This window comes from Phacochoerus africanus, chromosome 4, assembly GCF_016906955.1.
Source record: "Phacochoerus africanus isolate WHEZ1 chromosome 4, ROS_Pafr_v1, whole genome shotgun sequence".
Taxonomy (NCBI): Eukaryota; Metazoa; Chordata; class Mammalia; order Artiodactyla; family Suidae; genus Phacochoerus; species Phacochoerus africanus.
Window position 1 is genome coordinate 139629617 of NC_062547.1, and position 20734 is coordinate 139650350.

The following is a 20734-nucleotide window of genomic DNA, read 5'->3' on the forward strand; positions in this document are numbered from 1 at the left end:
GGGAGCTTTGAGTGTGGCCAACATTGCTAATTACCTACCCAATGTCCATTCTCCTCTTCTAATTCCCAGGCAGACCTCAGAATTTGTTGGGAGCAGCAACGTGCCCAGTTCAAAGTATTCCCCTCCCCTGACTCCCTTGCAGCCAGGGGCACTACAAGGAATTCTATGAGGGGATTCTGGAAAGGTTTAACTTTCCTGTTATAGGCACTGCTCCTTTGACCTCCCCCTCCCTTCTTTTCATGCCTTCTGCAAATGTGCCAACAGCCACAGAGCCTCTATCTTGCAACATGCTAAGGATAGAAGAGCAGAAAGAGAGAAGGACTTTGGATCCCAGTGACAACATGGGGCTGCTGTGCCAGCCTTGGGATGCCTACCTCTGGACTTGTGGTTACATGGGCAAAAAACGTCCTTCTTTGGTTAAAGCCACTGTGGACACTCCATGTCTGTCACATGGAGGCAAACACAGTCTTGGGTAATAAAGTCCAAGCACTTACTGACTCTGGGCATTTCAGTGAGTCGCTTCACCTGTTTCTAGCTTCGGGTTCCCCATCTGCATAAAGAAAAGATGAGAGTAATCGCTACCACTAGTAAATTACCTACTGTGTGTGGGTGCCATGCAGTTTCACATGCCCCACAGAACACCTGCCTTGGCTACCTCGTTGGGCTGTTCTGAGACTCTACTGAGACCACTTTCATAGCCTTTGGTAATAAAGCGAGCCACGCAGGTGCTGACTAAACCTCACACCTCTGGAGTCAGGAGGCAGAAGCCAGGAAGATGCCCCGACCCTGCAGCAGGAAACTCCTGAGTCAAGCTCCTCCCCACCCGAGGAAAGGAGGGGGCAAGGGACTTCAACACAGCCAAAGAGAAGGAAGCCACATAGGAGGAAGCCACGTGGCTGCGGAGTGAAGCCAGGCCCCATCTGCTCTGCTTCCCTCAGGGACCTCCTTCGGAGACGGAGCTCCGGGTACACCCCCAGTCCAGACAAGACCCTGCGCAGGCGGCTTGCCCTTCTCGGGTCTGTCCTCCTCTGTCTACACTCCTGGCTGGTGGTGACCCACATACAGTCAGGATGTTCTTTGAGCTGTCACTGACCAGGGTTCTGCATCCAGAGGCTGCTCTGCCAGCCCCAGCTTCTCTGGTGTCTCTGATGGCTGCCTTCAACGCCTTAGGACCTTCCCAGGTCATCTTCTGCATAAGCTCACAAAATTTACCATCCGTATGTCATAGTTGAGGGTGCTGATACTGAGGGGCAGAGACTGACTTAAGGCCACACGACCACCTGAGCAAAGCCAGATTTGACCCTGCATCTCCAGCCTCAGAAGCTTCAGATCTGAAGCTCTACACAGACCACTTTAAGTCTTCAGCCACTTTAAGAAATGACGGTGGCTCCGTCCGGCTCTCTGCTTCTCTGGTTCCATAAGAATGGCATCTCGCCTGGCTGCCTGTGCATCTGGGAGTGTGTCCCGCTCATGGTGCTTCTCTCGCCCCGTTTCTGTCTCTGTGCGTCTCTCTCAGCCTCTGTATCTCCTGCTTTGTGTGACTCTCACCCCTTTTCCTCAGGTCTCTGTGAGCTTGTCCCTCTCTATTTGGGGGCATGCGTTTCTCTCCCTCTCCCACCAGCACAGCACAGCACACCGCACCAACCGTGTCCCTTACGGGACTCCAGCCTCCACGTCCATAGGGACCCTCTGCTTTGTCGATGGTTGCATCTCAAGTACCTACCACAATGTGCGGTGCAGATGCTGAATGTATTTCTGTTAAATGAACAGCTCAGTGTTTGTGGAACAAACTGTAAAGGGGGAATGAAAGCTCCCCAACCCTGGGAAGGATGGTGGGGCCTCTCTCAGAGGCAGCTGGGGACTGAGAATGGGAAGGGAGAGGAGGAGTTCTTAAGCCAACCTTCCCAGACCTTATAAAACTATTACAGGATTCGTCGCACTGTCTTTATTGGGCATGTTTACTGGCACCGCCTGGTGGCCCAGGAGATTTAAAAAACACATGTACCATCGTTGTCCGAAACTCCTTCCACGGAAGACGTGGGTTCCAACCCCGGCTCCCGTTGTCACTTGGCCTCTCTGAGCCTCCCCAGTCAGATGGGGACATGAACAAAGCCCTGCAAGTAGAGAAAATGCTCCAAGGACATAGAAGCATTGTGTACAGGTGAGGAACTGAGCCCGAGACGGGGAGGGGCTCCCTGCAGGCCCCTCAGCCCTGAACAAGGCCTCTTCCCACCAGACACCTGAGCAGGAGTCAGGGCCTCCAGCCATATCCTCAGATAAGTGGCTCCACCTCTGGGCCACCTGTGTCCCAGTATGTCTGCAGTCTCCAGGGGCTACTGCTACGTCCATCACAGTAACAAAGAGGATTATTTACACCAGTAGAGGATCGGGATATTGCTGCTCCAAGAGGCCTAAAACCCCGGGCTCCAGTCTGTTTTTGAGCCAGTGTGCGCTTCCCAGGGATCCTCGGGGCCGCCCTCTCCCTGGTGCTTTTCGGCTTGCCCTGCTCCCCTCATCACCTCCTCAGGGCTGGCGCGACAGAGGCTGAGGACAGACCCAGGAGTGTGACCCATCCTCGGCAGCACTGCGACCCCACGTAAGGTGTCAAGCGCTCTGCTGCATCTCACACCCCCACCTGCCAAATGAAGATAAGAACAGCAACTCAGAGGATCGTGGTGAGGACTAAATGTGTTGATACAAGCACAGCACTGAAGACGTCCCTATTGCGGCTCAGCAGTTTCCATGAGGATGCAGGTTTGACCCCTGGCTTCGCTCAGTGGGTTAAGGACCCGGCGGTGCTGAGAGCTGTGGTGCAGGTGCAGATGCAGCTGCCGTTCAACCTCTAGCCTGGGAACTTCCACATGCCGTGCATCCGGCCCTAAAAAGCAAATTTAAAAAGTACGACACGTAGAAAACTGCCTGTCAGTAAACTAAATGTTAGCTATCATTATTATTTCATCTTTTAATATGTATGTTAATACATTTAATAGATGGACATGCTCAACAAAATATAATTAATATTTGCACCTGAAGTGGCTAAAATACCACAAAATACCAATGAAAATCTCTAGGCCTTATAACACACTTTTCAAAATCAACGTTTAGGAGTTTCTGTGGTGCTCAGCAGGTTAAGAACCCAATATAGCATTTGTGAGGATATGAATTCGATCCCTGGCCTCACTTAAGGTGTTAACGACCCAGTGTTGCCACAAGTGGCAGTTTAGGTCGCAGAAGCAGCTCGAATCCACTGTTGCTATGGCTGCGGTGTCAGCCTGCAGCTGCAGCTCCCACTCAGTCCCTAGCCCAGGAACTTTCATACGCCACAGGTGTGGCCATAAAAAGAAAAAAAGAAAAAGAAATAAGCATCAGCGTTTATCTACAGCCAAACCTCTACCTCCCCCTTCTGTGCCTGGGGCCACCGCACCCACCTCACCATGCTCACCACGCAGCTGCCCACCACTCAACACCGACTGGAGGGACTGGCCTCGGCCTCGCCGAAGAGCTCTGTCGGCCTGGCACGGCGCCGAAAAACGGAGACCAGAGCAACCCAGGCCCTGTCCAGCAGATCTTGGAGAGAAAAAGGTTTTAATCTGATGACATGCCGAGTGAGTCTGTCCTTTTCACATCCGAGACAGCAGAAAAAGGCTGGACTCCAGAAATGAGACACTGAGAAAGGTTCTCACAGTTCAGCTTTTATTAAAAGTAAAGGAACATGAAGTATGGGAAACTAGACCACGATTCCCGTTAGAAGAACACACTTGGGGAACTGTCCGTTCAGCTGGCACTATACCAGATCGAGCAAGTGACAAGAGTTCCACACGCTCCGCCGGCCCTGCCATCTGAGCCGAGCAGGGCAGACCGAGGACGCGGCTTATGTACGCCACGCTGTGTCCGAGGTGTCGGGGTCGAGTCTGCCTGCCTATGGACCACCACACGGACATGGCACCCGCACACACAAACACATTCAGTGTCTCTGTACACATCATATACAAATTAAACAACAAGTCCAAGGGTCCTTATTGCCACTGAAAAAAAAAGGGGGGGAAATAATTTGAAATCTCACAACCAAAGGCAAGAACATAGCACGAGGGCAATTTGCTTCCACAAATGCCACAGTCCCAGGCGTTGCTACCTCGGCTGATGCCACATCAAGTTACTGAGCCTCACGACAAAGGCCACAGAGGGGCCATGAGGTTGTGCTTCTCCTCTATGGAAGCTACCTCGGACACTCCCAAGTGTCAGAGGTGCTGCCCGCTCTCCTGCTTGGTCAGTAGACACATAGCACAGCTGAACATGAGGGGCTTAGGACTCTAAATAGTGCAAACATTCCAAAAAAAAAAAAATACATTCCAAACGCCTTGCTTCTCCAGGCAAAGAGAAAACCTCCAGCCAACTGGATGATGAGTGTGCTCAGCTTCCCAACGTGATCCGTCAAGGAGCAAAGGGGGAGCATGGAGGCGATTCAGAGGCACCATCCCCGTGAAAACACAGCTTTTTAAAACGAGATGAAAGGGCAGATAAACACACAAAATAGGGCCTGGAGTGCAGACATAGCTCAAGAAATACACTGTAAGTATAGAAAAAGCAACTGCAAAGCACATGCTTAACGCATTCTTGGTGAGGATGTGACCCCTCTTTTAAAGTTCACAGACAAGATGCTTCTGAGAGAGACATCATCCAGCAGCAAAAGCCGTGGCTGCTAGAAGCTTCAGAAAGACATAGAGATGGATAAGAATGAAGATGCATCAGCCGGACCTAGGAAACTCCCAGAGTTGGTGCTGGAGGGCAGGCCTCTCCCTGAGGCTTCTCCATGCCGCAGGGTATGGGCTCCGAGCCCGGCCACAAGCACCGCCAGGAGACAGGCCCACCAGCCCCACCCCTGCCTCAAGGGGACTCCAAAAAAGGACGCAGGCGACATGGATGGCAAGTGCTCAAGTTAGTTCCTAAGCGATTCAAGAAAGACCAGTGATTGTGTTTTTCAGTAATCTCCCTTGAATATGGTGCAAGAAAGAAGACTGCAAGTCAAAAAAGTCTCATTTACCTGGAGCAACTGAGAAGTGAGTCTGAGGAGGGTGAGAAACAGAGGGAAGAGAGCTACAGGCGTGAACTATGTTTGACAGTGAATGACGCATAGAACATAACATTTCATTATCATGGACAATAAGAAGCAATTCAAATAACCTGAAAAATTATTTTATAAAAATAGTAGCTACGTTAAAATTTTAGCCTGAAAGCTATAGCTTCAGTTTTATAAAAAGGCAATCTTCGAAAGGATCTGGCTCAGGAATATACAAACATTACACAACAGATATCAAAGTAAGACAGCTCAAAAAGCATCTTAGAGGGTATTGCAACTAGTTTGTCATGAAACAGAATTAGGTATTCTTATTGCATAGCAGAAAATGAGGTCACTTTCATTTGCATGATCTGCAACTTTTCAGATGGAGAGGTGCCACTGGGTACTTTTGAGAAATAACTTTGGGATTCAGAGTCTGACTTCTCTGTTGTCCAAATCAGTATCCAAGTGGCGTCTAAGCTGCTTATAACCTTGGGCCGCAATTCCATTTCATCGCTGTGACCAGATTTCAGATACCCCACTGGCAAAGCTGCATTCACAAGCAGTTGAGGGCTACCAGAATGGGGGGCGGGGGGCGGCTCACCTACCACATGACCAGCACAGACTTGCAAATAAGTCTGTTGTGCCCACTGTGGAGAGAGAATCGTACCTGGTGATAAAGAGAGAGCAGGTTTTGCATGGCATCTGTGGGCAGCTAGAGCAAACTGGCTTTTCTGACAACGTACCAGTGTTTTCATCCCCGTGAGAAAGGACACGAGAGGATGAAATGAATATGGCCTCGGTAGCACGGCCAGCAGAGCAGTGCTTCCTGGGAAGGGAGACGGGAGAGGTGGGGCCCAGAGCGGAAACCTCAAAGTGGCTAACAGGCTGGCTAGCTCTTGGAGAGGGAGCCTTTCTGGGAAGATGACACACAAACAAGAGTCTCCCCCACATGAGCAGGAAAATTCACCTTCCAGGTGCTGGGGGAGGAGAGGGGCCTTCACTTTGCATCTAAAATTAGGAGCTGTGTGATGCACGACGCAGCTTCCAACCCCCAGGTTCATCCCGAGACACACACACACACAACACACTGTGAGAGGGAGGAAGAACATCTGGAACAAAAACACATTCCATCAGCTTCCGATCCTGAAGCCCCAGTCCCGTCTGTGCCAGGTGAGAGCAGAGTGCCCAACTCACAGCCATCCCTTTCCCAGCTGCTTTTCCAGGTCCACCAAAGCTGGTGTCCTCCAAATGTCTCGCTGAAATAACGCCTGCTCAACATCAGAAGGAAAGGCTTCTTTCTCCTCAGAAGAGTTGAGTGTTTCGTGACAATAAATACACAGTAAATACACAAAGCGGCCAGCTCTCCAGGGAGAGGCCTGGGTTTCTGACTTTGGGTCAGGTGGGGAGAACGCCAGTCTCCCGCTGACCCTGCTTGAAGTAGCCCCACTGTGTCCGAAGTCCAGCGTCAGAGTTCATAAAGCCCCTTTGCCCCCTCAAGGTGGACCCTGACATCCGGGAGGGTTAAACCCCGGCCCCTGGTGTGAGACTCTTCTCCAGACATAAGACTGCCCCTCCTTACGCTGGAAGTTCCAACACAGACAACTAGCTGGTTTGGGAAAAGCACAGCTTGAAGTTTCTATTTTCTTTTTAAAGCAAATGACCCCATGTGCCCTCAAATACCCGCCTCCAGGTGTCTGAAGATCTGTCAGTAATCATTTTTACCTATGAATTAGCTAAGCTTTCATCAAGCTCCTCTCTCAAAGTGCAGGTAGCCCTGGGAGAGATCATACAGCCGGGGCCTACCACCATGTCCTCCCTTGTGGGGCAGCGCAGGCCCTGGGATGGGGGAGAGCCCAAGGAAAGGAAGACGAGGATGTCAGACACACCGGGCCCTCGTCACAGACTGCGAGGGCAGCCCCAGCCCCTCCGTGCCTGTGACATCGTCCATGTCCACGCGAAGCATGCCGGACCCCATCCAGGGCAGGGACAAACCGATCTTTGAGTTTGGAAGTGGGGTGACCTCTCACTTATCCTCCAAACCAGAATAGCTGTGAGAGTAAAAGAGGCCGCTCTGAATAATCACACCTGGATAAGAGGTATAAACAGGGACAGGCCTATCCTGGTAAAACCTAGGTAGAGGATCCTCTCTGGGACTATTCCAGGCAGAGGCTGAAGCCTTACCCCTCTGTTTCATCTTTTTTGTTTTTCATGGTTTGTTTTTTTTTTTTTAATCCAGTGTGCTACTCAATGCTTCTCTGAAGAGCTAGTTTTCCCAACCGAAGAGATACAAAGTCTCCCGAACCTGGAACCCATGACGTCAAAGACCAGGAGCCTGGAGACTGGAGAACTTCCAAGAGGCGAACCCAAGGAAGAGCCGCGGCCGAGGAGCCGGGGAACCGGTGGTTCCTAGTTCTAGCGCACAGAGACCATGGGGAAGCTCCGAGAATGCCCATTCTTCTGCGGACAGTGCCAGTAGTCTAGGCTGGTATGCGGGCCTGGTCAGAGCACTGTCCCCTCACCCGTCATCCCCAGACATTCCCAGTCTGACAACTGCTCTTCCAGTAGGCAGCAGCTTTGGTAGTCTCAAGGTCCCCGCGGGGCAAATCCAGAAGAGCAGTTTCTGTGATTCGATTTTTAGCAAAGCTGAAGGATCAGTAGTACAGAAATGGAGCAGACCAGCACCACCCCCGGCTTAGTGAAACGTCACGATCTGCATGCACACACACATATGCACGCGTGCACGCAAACACACACACACACGCACACACACACAAGTTCCAGGTTCTCGGGTGTCCCTGTAGAAATACCAAAAGACCCTCAGAGGTGCAGAGGACTGCTCAGGGCAGAGGACAAAACACCTCATGGGAGCAGGAGGCGGGCCACGGTCTTTCTGCCCAGAGAACTCTGCCAAGTTGGAGGAGGGTGGCTCTCGCTCCACTGCAGACTCCGGCAGCAGTGGCATCCAGGCTTCTGGTCCCGCTGTTCTGAGTCACAGGCAGCAGCCCTCCCTTCCTCCACCTCCTGGCAGTGGGAGTTGGGGTCACAAAGGCTTGTGAATCACAGCAACGCCTAAGATGAAAAGGGGAGAAAGTTACCATCGCAGCTTCTCCAAGGTTACTGAGTCTCCAAGAATTCATGAGTCCACAACATCCTCAGCCACAGCCTAGGGAAATGGGCACAATGTGTTGCCCAAACACTAAAGAGCCCGTGACGTAGGTCGCCAGCAGCTGGCTGACTCCCACTGTACCAGCCAAGTCCCCACAAGATGTCTGAGCCCATGAGCACAGTCCCTCGACACCCCAGATGGGTGGCCTCGCCAACCTCGTCACACAATCTCATGTTGTAATGACCACCCCCACCCCAAGCCCAGCACTCAGTTGAACCACAGAGCACTCGACCTGGAAACTCCTCAGCTCTAGACCAGTATCACCTTAAGAGAAGTGACAAGTGATTCATGCCTGCTTTTAGAAGACACTGGAGCGAACCAGGAAGAACAAGGGACTGACCTTACAGCAATAAAAACACCTGAATCCCCACCCTAGCTCTGCTACCAGTCAAGCGGCACTGCAGCGTCGGGCAAGTCCAGGCACCTCTTTAGTCTCCGTTCCCATGGTATTTAATGTCACCAAACCAAAGCTCCTTCCAATGCTAAATTCTAGACTTTTAAACACTCCAGACATGTCTGTATGTGCTACTGTGTTAGCCAAGCTGAACCATCTTCAACAGCTAACTTATGAGCCTAAAATCTTGCTTGTAATGGGCTGCGGCTGTGCGGCAGATACTGTAGGCTGATTCATCCAACAACCCTTCTACTGGCTGCCCTCTGCTGTATGAGCTCAGCTTCCCGGACTACCTTGCAGCTGGACGTGCTGTGTGACCCAGTCCTGGGCGACATGATTGTAAATGCAAGTCTGCCAGTGCTGCAAGCTTGGCTTTCTCCCTTGCCCTGCCTGGAAGAAGGCTTATGCAAGGCCCAGGGAGCAACTGCTGTTCACAAAGCTGGCAGAACAGAAAGGACAGGAGAACCGTGACTCTTCAGTGACAGTCTGAGCCACCAGAACAGCCCCAGACTTCTCTCTGCCTGGGAAAAGCGCTCCTTCCTTATATAAGCAAGTTCCTGTCGGTTTTTCTGATACCTGCAGCTGAGTCAAACTCTTAACTTGCAGGTGAGAGGGAACGGCGAGCCTCATTTTAACATATTCTCACGACCATCAAATCTTTTGGTTGAAGATGAGACTGAGAGAACACTGCTAAACGAAAGCCCAGGATGTGCCCACGGTGAGAGCCTGCTAACACGCATCTCACGTGAATTCCTAGACAGAGACGCAGACATAAAAGCTTAGAGGGGGGGAGAGCCCAAGTCCTCAAGCCCAGGTGTGCTGCCTGAGCTTGAGAACACCTTGCCTGCACCGCAGGCTCCTCTTTCTCAAGGTAGCCTTTGTTTCAGAATCAGGATGCTGTATTGCTTTGTATATAAACTTTCTCTTTTGATTATGAACATAAAACATTTTCATCATCGAAAATTTGAAAAGAAAAAAAAAAGCAGACCACCACCAAGAAAGAGAACGTTAACTCCTTCATACAAAGAGAATCCATATCATCTTTCTGGAAGAGTTCCTGGCTTGTAATAAGAATCACCATCATCAACTGAGCAGTTTCTGGCAAGAAAGCACTGGGCTCAGAGCTTTCCAGTATTATTACATTTCACTCTCACAAGAGCCCTAAGAGGCTTGATATGATTTTACTCTCCTCTTATAAATGAGAAAACAGAGGTCCTGTCCGATCGAATGCCTTGCCCAGAGGCTCATGGCTAGTGGCAGAGCTGGGACTCAAATTCAGATCTGACACCAGTAGCTATTTCTGTTAAGCAGGAGCTACTCTGACTCCCACGAACCAGGGCTGCTCGTAAGGCCTTTTTTTTTTTTTTTTTTTTTTAACTAACAGTCTGCTCCATTTTCTCATGGTATTAAAACCATTTCCACTGTATAAGTATTCCAGTTTATTTAGCTCTTTCCCTCATGTCAGACATTAAGTAGTTCTGAGGGGTTTTTTTTGCTATTGCAAATAATGCTCCAATAAATAACTCCGTCCATAAAGCTTTGCATTTCAGGCCATTTCCTTAGATTCTAAGATAACTGATTCACTCAATCAATGGGTTTGAACACAAACGGCTCGTCGGCTTGTCTCCCTCCCGCCTGCTTGTGGACAGGGTGAACGGTGACGACACAGACGTGCAACATTCAGCACCTATACAGGATTCCAGCCACTCACACCTATGCCTCCCCGTCTCAGTGAGGCGCTCGTGGAGCTGAGGGGGGATCACTTTCTGGCCTCACTGCCTTATGCTAGAAAATACCCTGCCCTTCCCACTTTGGCTTCAAGAAGAAAACGACAGCACTGGTTTTAACAATTGACCATAAGAACAGAATTGCTCTAGGGCCAAAAAGGCCTCTAGAATCTTTTCTCTTTTGCCAGTTGACAAAAATCACAAATGAAGAAAAAAAAAAAAGGTAAAATAGGCTTATTACTTGAAGATGTGGGCTGACGAAATGTAACATGAACCCCTTAGAGCTTGTACGGCATAATCTTCCTCAGCACTGAAATCCAAACAAAATGGAAAGATGACCTTTCTAATGCAAGATGGAATAAGAACAGCACCGGAATCATGGTGATTATACAAGATAACCATCATAAAACACAGAGGACGGTGGCTGGCACACTGGATGTGCTCAAGAAACAAATGTTAGCTCTAACTGTTCCGGTATGTGGAGAAGGGGATCCGAGGAGCCGAGCTACCTCGCAAATGCCTATGCTTGGTCATCTCCCTAGAGACCCTTGACCTCAGCGCCACCAACTCTGGTCCTCGCCAAATACATCACAGGCATCCCCTGGAATAAGCCTCTACATCGGTCCCATTCCTCACTCCCCACTCCAGCCTCTGGCTGAGAAGGCTTTGTCCGCAAACCCTGGAGCCAAGGGAGCACAAGGGGCATGGTCTTAGGACTCAGACCTGGGTCTGAATTCTGACTTGGGCATTTTTTCCTATGGCCACACCTGCGGCATAGGAAGGTTCCCAGGCTAGGAGTATAATCAGAGTTACGGTTGAGACCTACACCACAGCCACAGCAACACCAGATCCAAGCCACATCTGTGACCTTCACCACAGCTTACAGCAACACCAGATCCTCAACTGATTAAGCCAGGCAAGGGATCAAACCCACTTCCTCACAAAGGCAACACCGGGTCCGTAACCTGCTGGGGGCACAAAGGGGACTCCGTGTGACATGGACATTTTTTAGCTAAGCAGTTTTGGGCAGATTACTTAACATTCCATCTATAAAATGGGAGGATACAGTCTCATTCAACTTGTTGAAAAGATGAGAGCGTCTACATGCTCTATCCCTAACACACTGCCTTGTGGCACAAGGAGTGGACAACCACAAAGGGCAGCTAGCTGTGTGACTTTGACCCACCCTCGACGTTTAATCAGGCTCCGTCTCCTCCAGGACGTGTTCCCTGACTCTGTCGGTTCTCACGTGTCACATCCCAAAGCCTGTATAGGACATGTCACTCAGAACTTGATGTATATCATCTTGTATTTCCTGGTGTTGTGGGCAGGTCTGAGCTTTCCAGTTTAATTTCTGAAAAGCAAGAACTGTATCTTATTCCACCTAAGAGCCCAGCACAAAACAAATCAGGAAGGGGCAATGAAATTCTAAAACCTCTTAGGACAACTCAGATCAGTTGGAAGTGGCTCCCTGGAACACTGCACTAAGAAGATTTCTGAGTAGTTATATTCCACTGTATCTATGCACCACTTCTTTTTAATCCATTCATCTATCCGTGGGCAACTAGGTTGTTTCCATGTCTTGGCTATTGTGAATAATGCTGCAATGAACATAGGGGTGCGTGTATCTTTCTGAGTTATAGTTTTATCTGGATATATGCCCAGGAATGGGATTGCTGGATCATATGGTAGTTCTTTATTTTTCTGAGGAACCTCCATACTGTTTTCCATAGTGGTTGTACCAGCTTACATTCCCACCAACAGTGCAGGAGGGTTCCCTTCTCTCCAACCCCTCTCCAGCATTTGTTATTTGTAGACTTATTAACGACGTCTGACCAGTGTGAGGTGGCACCTCATTGCAGTTTTGATCTGCATTTCTCTAGTAATTAGTGATGCTGAGCATTTTTTCATGTGCCTGTTGGTCATCCATGTCTTCTTTGGAGAAATGTCTATTTAAGTCTCCTGCCCATTTTTCAATTGGGTTGTTTTTTTGCTGTTGAGTTGTGTGAGTTGTTTACGTATTTTGAAGATTAAGCCCTTGTCAGTTGCATCATTTGCAACAATTTTCTCCCACTGTAGGTTGCCTTCTTTTTTTATGATTTTCTTTGTTGTGCAAAAACTTGTAAGTTTGATTGGGTCCCACTGGTTTATTTTTGTTTTTATTTCTATTTCCTTGGGAGACTGAACTAAGAAGATGTAGTATATATACAGAATGGAATACTACTCAGCCATTAAAAAGAACAAAATAGCGCCACTTTGTGGCACCATAGATGGAAATAGAGATTCTCATACTAAGTCAGGTCAGAAAGAGAAAGACAAATACCATATGATATCACCCATATGTGGAGTCTAAAATATGGCACAAATGAACATATCTACAGAAAAGAAATAAATTCATGGACTTGGAAAACAGACCTGTGGTTCACAAGTGGGAGGGGGAGGGAGTGGGATGGACTGGGAGTTTGGGGTTAGTAGATGCAAACTATTGCATTTGGAGTGGATAAGCAATGAGGTCCTGCTGTATAGCACAAGGAACTATATCTAATCACATGTGATGGAACATATGGGAAGATAATACGAGTAAAAGAACAGGGATGTATATGTGTGTGTGTGTGTGTATATGTATGTATAACTGGGTCACTTTGCTGTACAGCAGAAATTGACAACACTGTAAATCAACCGTAATAAAAATTGTTTTTTAAAAAACAATAATTCTGAGGCTACATTCAGGTTTGCTAGGGAAACAAGTGCTAATTTGGGGTGTATGCTGTGGGCAGAGAATCAAGGAGTGGTGACATGTGACAAACGTGCCACCCCTGGAGGAGGCACTCGGTCCCAAGATAAGCAGGTTTACCCCCGCCCCACATGCCCCACCCCACCCCGGCCCCCAGCGTGGGCACTGGGGTGGGGTGGGTGGACACTGACCTGCGTAGCTCCGCCCTGTGCTCATGTTGGTTGGCAGCAGTGTCCACTTGTCAGTGACAGGATTGTAGTACTCCACCGAAGCCAAGTTACAGGATCCGTCGTCCCCTCCAACCACATACAGGAGCCCATTCACTGCACAGACCCCTGGGAATGGAAAAGGAGGCCACAGGAGGTGTTACAGCAGGAGCGCCAAGGGAGAGGACGAGGGACTAGCCTGGGGTGCCCTGGCGCTCTTCCTCCCCGTCATGGTTGTGCAGCAGACAATCGGCTCTGTGGGCCTGAGTCTGCTCAGCGGATGAACAAACTGACAATAACCGCTGAGCTCCGAGGATCCCCCTTCCTACAAGGTCATGTCTCTGACCAGGGAGCTTTTTCCCCATGACACAGCCCCTGCCCTGTAAATATGCAGAGCACTGTGGGCACAGGCCCCATTCCACTGGAGTGGTGTCCACGGGCACATGCAGGCCTCCCAGGCCCAGTCTGAGCTACAGAAGAAGACTGGGGGATTTCACGCCCACTAACTCGACTCTGCTTGTTAGCCGCTCCCTGATAAACCCTGTCTTATCCATACTGCGTGATGCTACTGGTTGTGTCTGTGATCCCTTCACACCGCTGGGGTCTAAATCCATATATAGTTTCCAGGTATGAGGCTTTCCACCCACCCTGATCTCAGAGTTAGCTGGTCTGGGGCAAGGGCTCATGCAGCAGGGAGAGAAAAGTAGGAGAACATCATTACTGCCCATCACAAACTCAAAAGCCTAGAGTCTGATATACTGTATAATTATTTTTCCAAAATTAGATTCAAGGTTAATAATGCTCAAAAAGTAGTCATTAACAGTATTGGTAGGAGTTCCCATCATGGCACAGAGGAAGCGAATCCGATTAGGAACCGTGAGGTTGTGGGTGCGATCCCTGGCCTCGCTCAGTGGGTTAAGGATCCAGCGTTGCTGTGAGCTGTGGTGTAGGTCGCAAACGTGGCTCAGATCCTGCGTTGCTGTGGCTCTGGCGTAGGCCAGTGGCTACAGTTCCAATAAGACCCCTAGCCTGGGAACCTCCATATGCTGTGGGAGCGGCCCTAAAAGAGGACAAAAGACAAAAGACAAACAAAACAAAACAAAAGTACTGGCACATACTCTTAAATACTGGTGAGCATAAAATGCACCACCATTCTGGATGGTGTCAGAAGCCATATGCTCCCTGTGACTCAAAAATTTCACTGCTGGCCTTTTATTCCAAAGAAATAATTTTAAATGTGTGCATTAATTAGCTATAAAGACACTATTTATAATAACCAAAACATCATTTATATAAAAGATGGAAGGGACCTAAATGTACAATAGTGACTTGGTTATTTAAATTATGTTACAACCACTTAAAATAATATTATGTAAACATATTTAATGTTATAATAAGACAGTCATAAAAGACTGCCAGGTGATTTAAAAGGCAGGTTATAAAACGGTATTACAGGAGTTGTATTCCTGTTGTGGCTCAGCAGTAACAAACCCGACTAGCATCCATGAGGATGCAGGTTCGATCCCTGGCCTCACTCAGTGCATTAAGGATCTGACGTTGCCGTGAGCTGTAGTGTAGGTCGCAGACGCAGCTCTGATCCAGCATTGTTGTGGCTGTGATGTAGGCCGGCAGCTGCAGCTCCGATTTGACCCCTAACCTGGGAACTTCCATATGTCGCAGATGTGGCCCTAAAAAGCAAAGAAAAACAAACAAAAAAGGTATTACAGTATGATTATGTTTTTGTTACAAAAAAAATATATCTATATATGAATGTGTGCGTATACGTACAGGCATTTACAACTAAACCTAATTCTCACACTAGCTACCTTGCGAGCTCTATAGTCTTCAAGGCCAAATGCCAAGTTACATCACAGCAGGCTTAGATAATGAGCAAATTAATAAACTCCCTTCTGTTTACACTTTCAACAAGTCAGCTGCGAAAGGGTTTAGCAAACAAGTAATTTGAGTATAAGGATACACCTGCCTGAAAATCACCTGCCTGTCTTTCTAGCCTGGGAAACGAGGCTAAGCCAACACTGCGATAGAGTAAGAAGTCATAAACCAAGATACATAGGACAAAACCCACAGGGCAAAGTTGTAAAAGAAAATCATTTAATAAGGGTGTCAGGCTCCAGGAATTAAAAACCTAAACACTCTAAGGAAAAATCATTCCCACAGGAAGGAAAAAGAGAAAGGAAAGGAAGGAGAGATGGAAATAAAAAGAAGGGAAGAGGGGAAGCCCTGCTGGAGAATGAACCACACGTCTTTTTACGGCTACCCCGAAAGGCAGGAGGCCGGTTTAAGGTGGAAACTGAGAGGGTCCCATAGCCAGGCACTGGCAAAGAAAAGACAGAACCAAGTGTCACTCTCTGGCCCTGTCCACAGAGCTCTGCGCTACCTGACAGAGCCATCAGGTTGGGGCCTCTGCACCCATCTATGTGCAGTGAAAGCCATCCCCCTTCAATGGCAGGGAAGGAGCCCTCTGCATCTGAGAGGGGGCCCTGTGGCTAGCCTTGGGGGCTCCAAGCTCTCCCCTCCCCAGCACGTGGACATTCCCTGCTCAGGATACCAGCTCGGCCCCAGGCCCTGGGAGCCTCTCCCCTCTGCCTCTCTTTCATAGCTAGTGTTTGCAGGGAGAAAAGCCACACAGCCCCCTGCCCCCAGGGAGAGGAGGAGGAAGCAGTCAGATTACCTGCATTGCGCCGGCACATGTTCATATCTGCCACCTGCTTCCAGGTGTTTGTTCCAGGATCGTAAACCTCGACACTCTTCCTCACCAAGGGCCCATCGTGCCCGCCTGTGGCATACAGCTGCCCACTGAGGACCCCAACCCCTGAAAGGCAGAGCACAGTGTCCTAGCCTTGGGCTGGCTACAGTGACCAGAAACCAGAAGGCCTGGTGTCCAGTCTTGGGCAGTCAGCACTAGCAGGATGACATGGGGAGTTCTGTTTTGTTTCCCTGGAACGCGGGGTCCTTGTCTGTAAGACAAACAGAGTGACACCTTGCCTGCCTCCTAAAAATCGTCAGTCTGAAAACTTCCAGATGTAAAGCCAAGGTAAGCCCATTTCTATTTACCGATACGTGTGTGTGTGTGGAATAAAAAGAGTTAAAATGGAAACTACACAGCGGAGTGCTGAGATCACTACGCTGGTCCTGAAGCAGAAGCCATCCTTTCCGCCCGCTCGCTCTCCTCCTGGATGGCAGAGGGCACGAAGTCACTCATGATGGTGACAAGCCTGAGCCAAGTGCCAGGACTGCGTCATTCACAGGTTTCAGCATGACCTTTTAGCATCCTTTAGTACAAGTCAAGGAAATAAAATCCAGAAAGCAGAGGGCTGGCCCAGTGCCCTGGAAAGAGCAGCTGACCTGCTGGCTGGGACACCTGGGTTCTGGACCTGTGTCTCTAGCTTGTCTGTCAGGGGTGCCCTCCCGTTCAGGGCGACTTGTATAGTGAGGGAGCCAGACTAGACGGGGAGTTCCAGTGGACTCCACCCACAGGCTGCAGCTCACCTGGCTGGGGAAGGCTGCAAAGGGCTTACACGGCCTCATTCCCAGAGACACTGGTCAGGAGTCAGACAAAGCACCTCAGGTGATCAGGATGTGCAGCCAGGCTTCAGAGCCAAGAATCGACTTCCAGAACATACACCTCATAGGGACAAGAACCACGCTACCTTATCACGTCTGGTTCCCTGTGCCCGACAGTAGAGAAGAGGCTCTCAACAAGTACCGTCTGAACGGCAAGACGGCAAGACGTAAAACCCCACGGGCTATCAAGCGGGCGTGCAAATGGTTCCTCGCAGTTGCCCTAAACAAACAGCAGGTGGTGGTGTTGTATCAGCAGAGGCTCTCCAACGAACTGAGGTCAAAGGGAACTGACTGTGCTCCAAAGCTACCTCACTGTCCCCTCCTCCACGTGCAGCAGGGACCCAGAGATGGCCTCCTTTCCTCACAGCCATCTGCTAGCATGGCCCACACGCTCCGAGGAAATGGGCAGCCTTCCTGGCACTGGGGCACCATGGCCCTGCACAGGCTCCTCTGCAAGCATTCACAAGGAGCTTCCCTGGACCCAGAGCCATGGGGGCCCCTGAAGCCAGGGTCTCTGGGTCTTTAGCCACCAAACAACACCTACCACGGCAAATATAAGGGCTTTCAAGTACACAGGTGAGATGTCCGCAAATCTTAGGGACGTGAAGCGCTAAAGAAAGGCTGCCCTGGGAGCCTGAGGCAAGGGCGCTGACAAAGACCTGAGCAAAGACCCCACCTGTGGGAGGGAGTCCATCCCCCCAGTTGAGGTCACGGTGCCTCCCTGGGACACAGGCATCAGGCAGGCAGCCCCCTGTCACCATCCAGGGCCTCCGGCCCAGGTGAAGCCCGAGTGGCCTCCACTGAGCAATAAGCCCTGAGCAGCCTGGCAGAGACAGAGCAAAAAGCCGCCAAAGGCAGCTCTGCCCACAAGACTCGCCTGGACTTTCTCAGCAGGTCTGTGCTCCCGGCTCTGTCCGGGCTGCCCCACTTTCTGCTTGAGGCTTTCCCAGAAGCAGCCACGCAGCTCAGGGCACGCTGCTTCCCTGCTGGGGAGCTGTCCCCGCCTCCTCGGGCTGTCAACACATGCTCTCACACCTCACGTCACACACAGGACTTCCAGGAAGTGCAAAGAAGACTCTGCCAGTACTACAAACCAAAAGGGCAGGAAGAGCCCATGAATGGAGAAGGGCCGGGGTATAGGCACTGAACGGGGCGCTGGAGAACACCTACTGCAACCTGCTCGTTTCACATCGAGAATCAGAGGCCGGAGCCGCATGGCGCGTGGAGCAGACCCAGAACCACGGGCCAGGCCTCCTGACGTCCACGCCTTTGCTACAGGTTTAGGAAGGGCCAACCTGTTGGGATCAGCAGAGACAGACAAGACGAGCTTCCTAAAAATAGCCTTCCAAAAGCAAATGCTTCTTAAATGAAACCATAGAGCTTTTCCTTTTCTAACCAGTGAGTGCACAGCTGTTCCTGAAAAGTATTAAAATAGCGTAATATTTAAGGAATGCTGGGGAAGTGGTCTTGTGTTTGGTAGTATAAAGTGAGATCACAACTCAATCCTCAAACACACCGAGATATATAAAGGAACAGCACAGTGGGGGAAAAGTCCCTGTGGCGGCTTCCCTTCCCAGAAGTCACATGGCCTTCCTGCCAGCCAGGATGGGCATCAGTCACCCCTCCCACAGGAACCAGGAACAGAGAGCCAGAGATCAACCTCCCTGCCAGGCCCTTTCCTCTGGGCCCCCAGACGACGGGACAGACAAAGCAGGGAAGAAGGGGTTGCTGCTCCACTTCCTGGAAAATCGCCAAGGACCACACAGCTCCTGGACCGCCCACAGGAAGTGGAGGTGGGCCACCTGTGGGGAGGGGCTGCAGGGAAGCAAAGGTGAGGGGGAGACACAGGCTTGTTTCCAAATACCAACACTAATAGCTTGGCTTTCAACCCCAAGACAGAGACAGGCAAGCGTTCGCTTTTCCACGGAAGACTGGGACAGCCGGGCTTGCCCTACGACTTCATAAGAATGAGACTCTGATAACTGGGGGTCCAAAAAGCTGCCTCTGCAGTGAGACAGACCTGAGGAGGAATCCTGACCCTGCCAGTTACTCACGATAGGACCTTGCCTCAACCCCGGTCACGCCGTGTCCGCCTTGTAGGGCTGTGATGAGGATCAAGGACAACGAGGCCTGGCGAGTGTGTGTCCGGACAGCACGTGGCACAGAGCAAGCTTCACTGTCCAGAGCCGCACACACCACCAAAGAGGGAATTAGCTCAGACACTCCCTAGCAAAGGAATCCCCGGGGAAGCTTACCTCCTGTGTGCTGGGTTGGCTGTGGAGGTGCGAGAGAGACGCTACAGACCGCCAGAGAGCAGAGGGAGGGAGGTAAGGCAGAATCCTCAGCTCTTGGCCCCTAGACCCCCTGTGAGCGGATCGGAGCCAGCCTCCCCCCGAGCCCCCCACCATACCTGCGCCACTGCGGCGAGTGCTCATGTCCGCCACGTACGTCCACTCATTGGTGGCGGGGTTGTACTGCTCCACGGTGCTCAGGCACTGGCGGGACGCCCCATCGTAACCGCCGACGGCATAGAGCTTCCCTGGAATGGACAACGTGACTGAGGGGGTACCGTGGAAGCTGGCACAGACGTGGAGGGGCCCCCACACCTCCAACAGCGTTCGGGACCCTATCCCTCCAGGAAGACCACCAACTCACTTGCCCATCAGGGTAAGTAAGCATCCTTCACGCCTCTGCCTTCTGCTTCCTCTTAAGCCCTGAGCATCTCCAACCAGTGCTGCACCTCTCTCAAAAAGCACCCCACACACCCAGTGTGAGCTATGGGCTGGCACCACCGGGGCTCAGGGTATTCCTGCTTGTGAACCACGAGAGATCCTCTCCAGAACAAGGCACGGGAGAGATGGAAAGCTTGAGGGCCCCAGCTACAGCCAAGCGGGCAGACCTTCTAGCTAAAGGTTCACAACGGCAAACAGAACAAATACGGAAAAATAGTCTCCCATAAGAACCCAAGTACTGTCTTCACATGGTTTGTGCTCCATCCACAACTCTGGCAGGCAAAGCATGTGAATGGAGTGCCCTGGGCACACGCTGGGCTGGGGTAGCTGGAAAGTATCTGCAGACCCCTTGCAATCTCTGAGCCACGCACAAGAACCCTCAGGCGCCATCACTCATTTTTAAAATAAAAATACCATATGCTGTTACCCAAGAGCAACACTTCAGCCTGAGGCAGGGGCAGGAAATTGGTATTTGAGTTCCCCAGAGAGAGATTCAAACATTTGGGTTTAAGATGCAGTCTTAGAATACAGTGGGAGGGTCTCGTGCATGTGTGTGTGTGTCTGTGTGTACGCACACGTGTGCGTGTGCTGGGGGTGGGAGGGTCTCGTGTGTGTCTGTCTATCTGTCTGTGTCTGTGTGTATGCACACGTGTGTGTATGCTGGGTTCTCAGACTTAGGAGAGACCCTGGAGTTATAACAAAGATCTTACACACTAGCTACAGACTAAATAAACACCACCAAATGAAAATCTACTGAAAAGGATTATTTAATCAAAGGATTTTTCTCTCCTTAAGATGTGTATTCTTTATCATATGTAAATTATATCCCAATTTTACAAGCTATTTTTATTGTGAGCATATGTTACTTTATATATACGAAAACACAAAATATATTAAAAATATCAAAAGATAAGCTATAAATGTACAATCATGAGCATGTACTACATACATGTTATATATAATATATATATGGAAAACACATATTTAAATACACACTTAAATATCTTCAAGTACATATTAAAAGCACGGAACATAAATATGTCTTTTAGCATGAGCACACATTACTTTCACATATATGGACAACACGATCTGTAAGGAAAATATAAGACCAGACTCTTGAAAGAATAAATC

At 50.0% G+C, this 20734-nt stretch overlaps 1 protein-coding gene across 1 annotated transcript in view; it reads right to left on the reverse strand.

Moving 5' to 3' along the window:
* Positions 1-3672: 3672 nt before the first annotated feature.
* Positions 3673-20734, reverse strand: part of KLHL3 (kelch like family member 3) — a 121320-nt gene continuing 104258 nt past the window's right edge. The window contains exons 12-15 of the mRNA XM_047778696.1: positions 19282-19410; positions 15979-16119; positions 13272-13415; positions 3673-8128 (exon numbers count right to left, since the gene is read on the reverse strand). Of these exons, the coding sequence (XP_047634652.1) occupies positions 8100-8128; positions 13272-13415; positions 15979-16119; positions 19282-19410 (443 nt within the window). The 3' untranslated portion in view covers positions 3673-8099. The remainder of the gene's footprint in view (positions 8129-13271; positions 13416-15978; positions 16120-19281; positions 19411-20734) is intronic.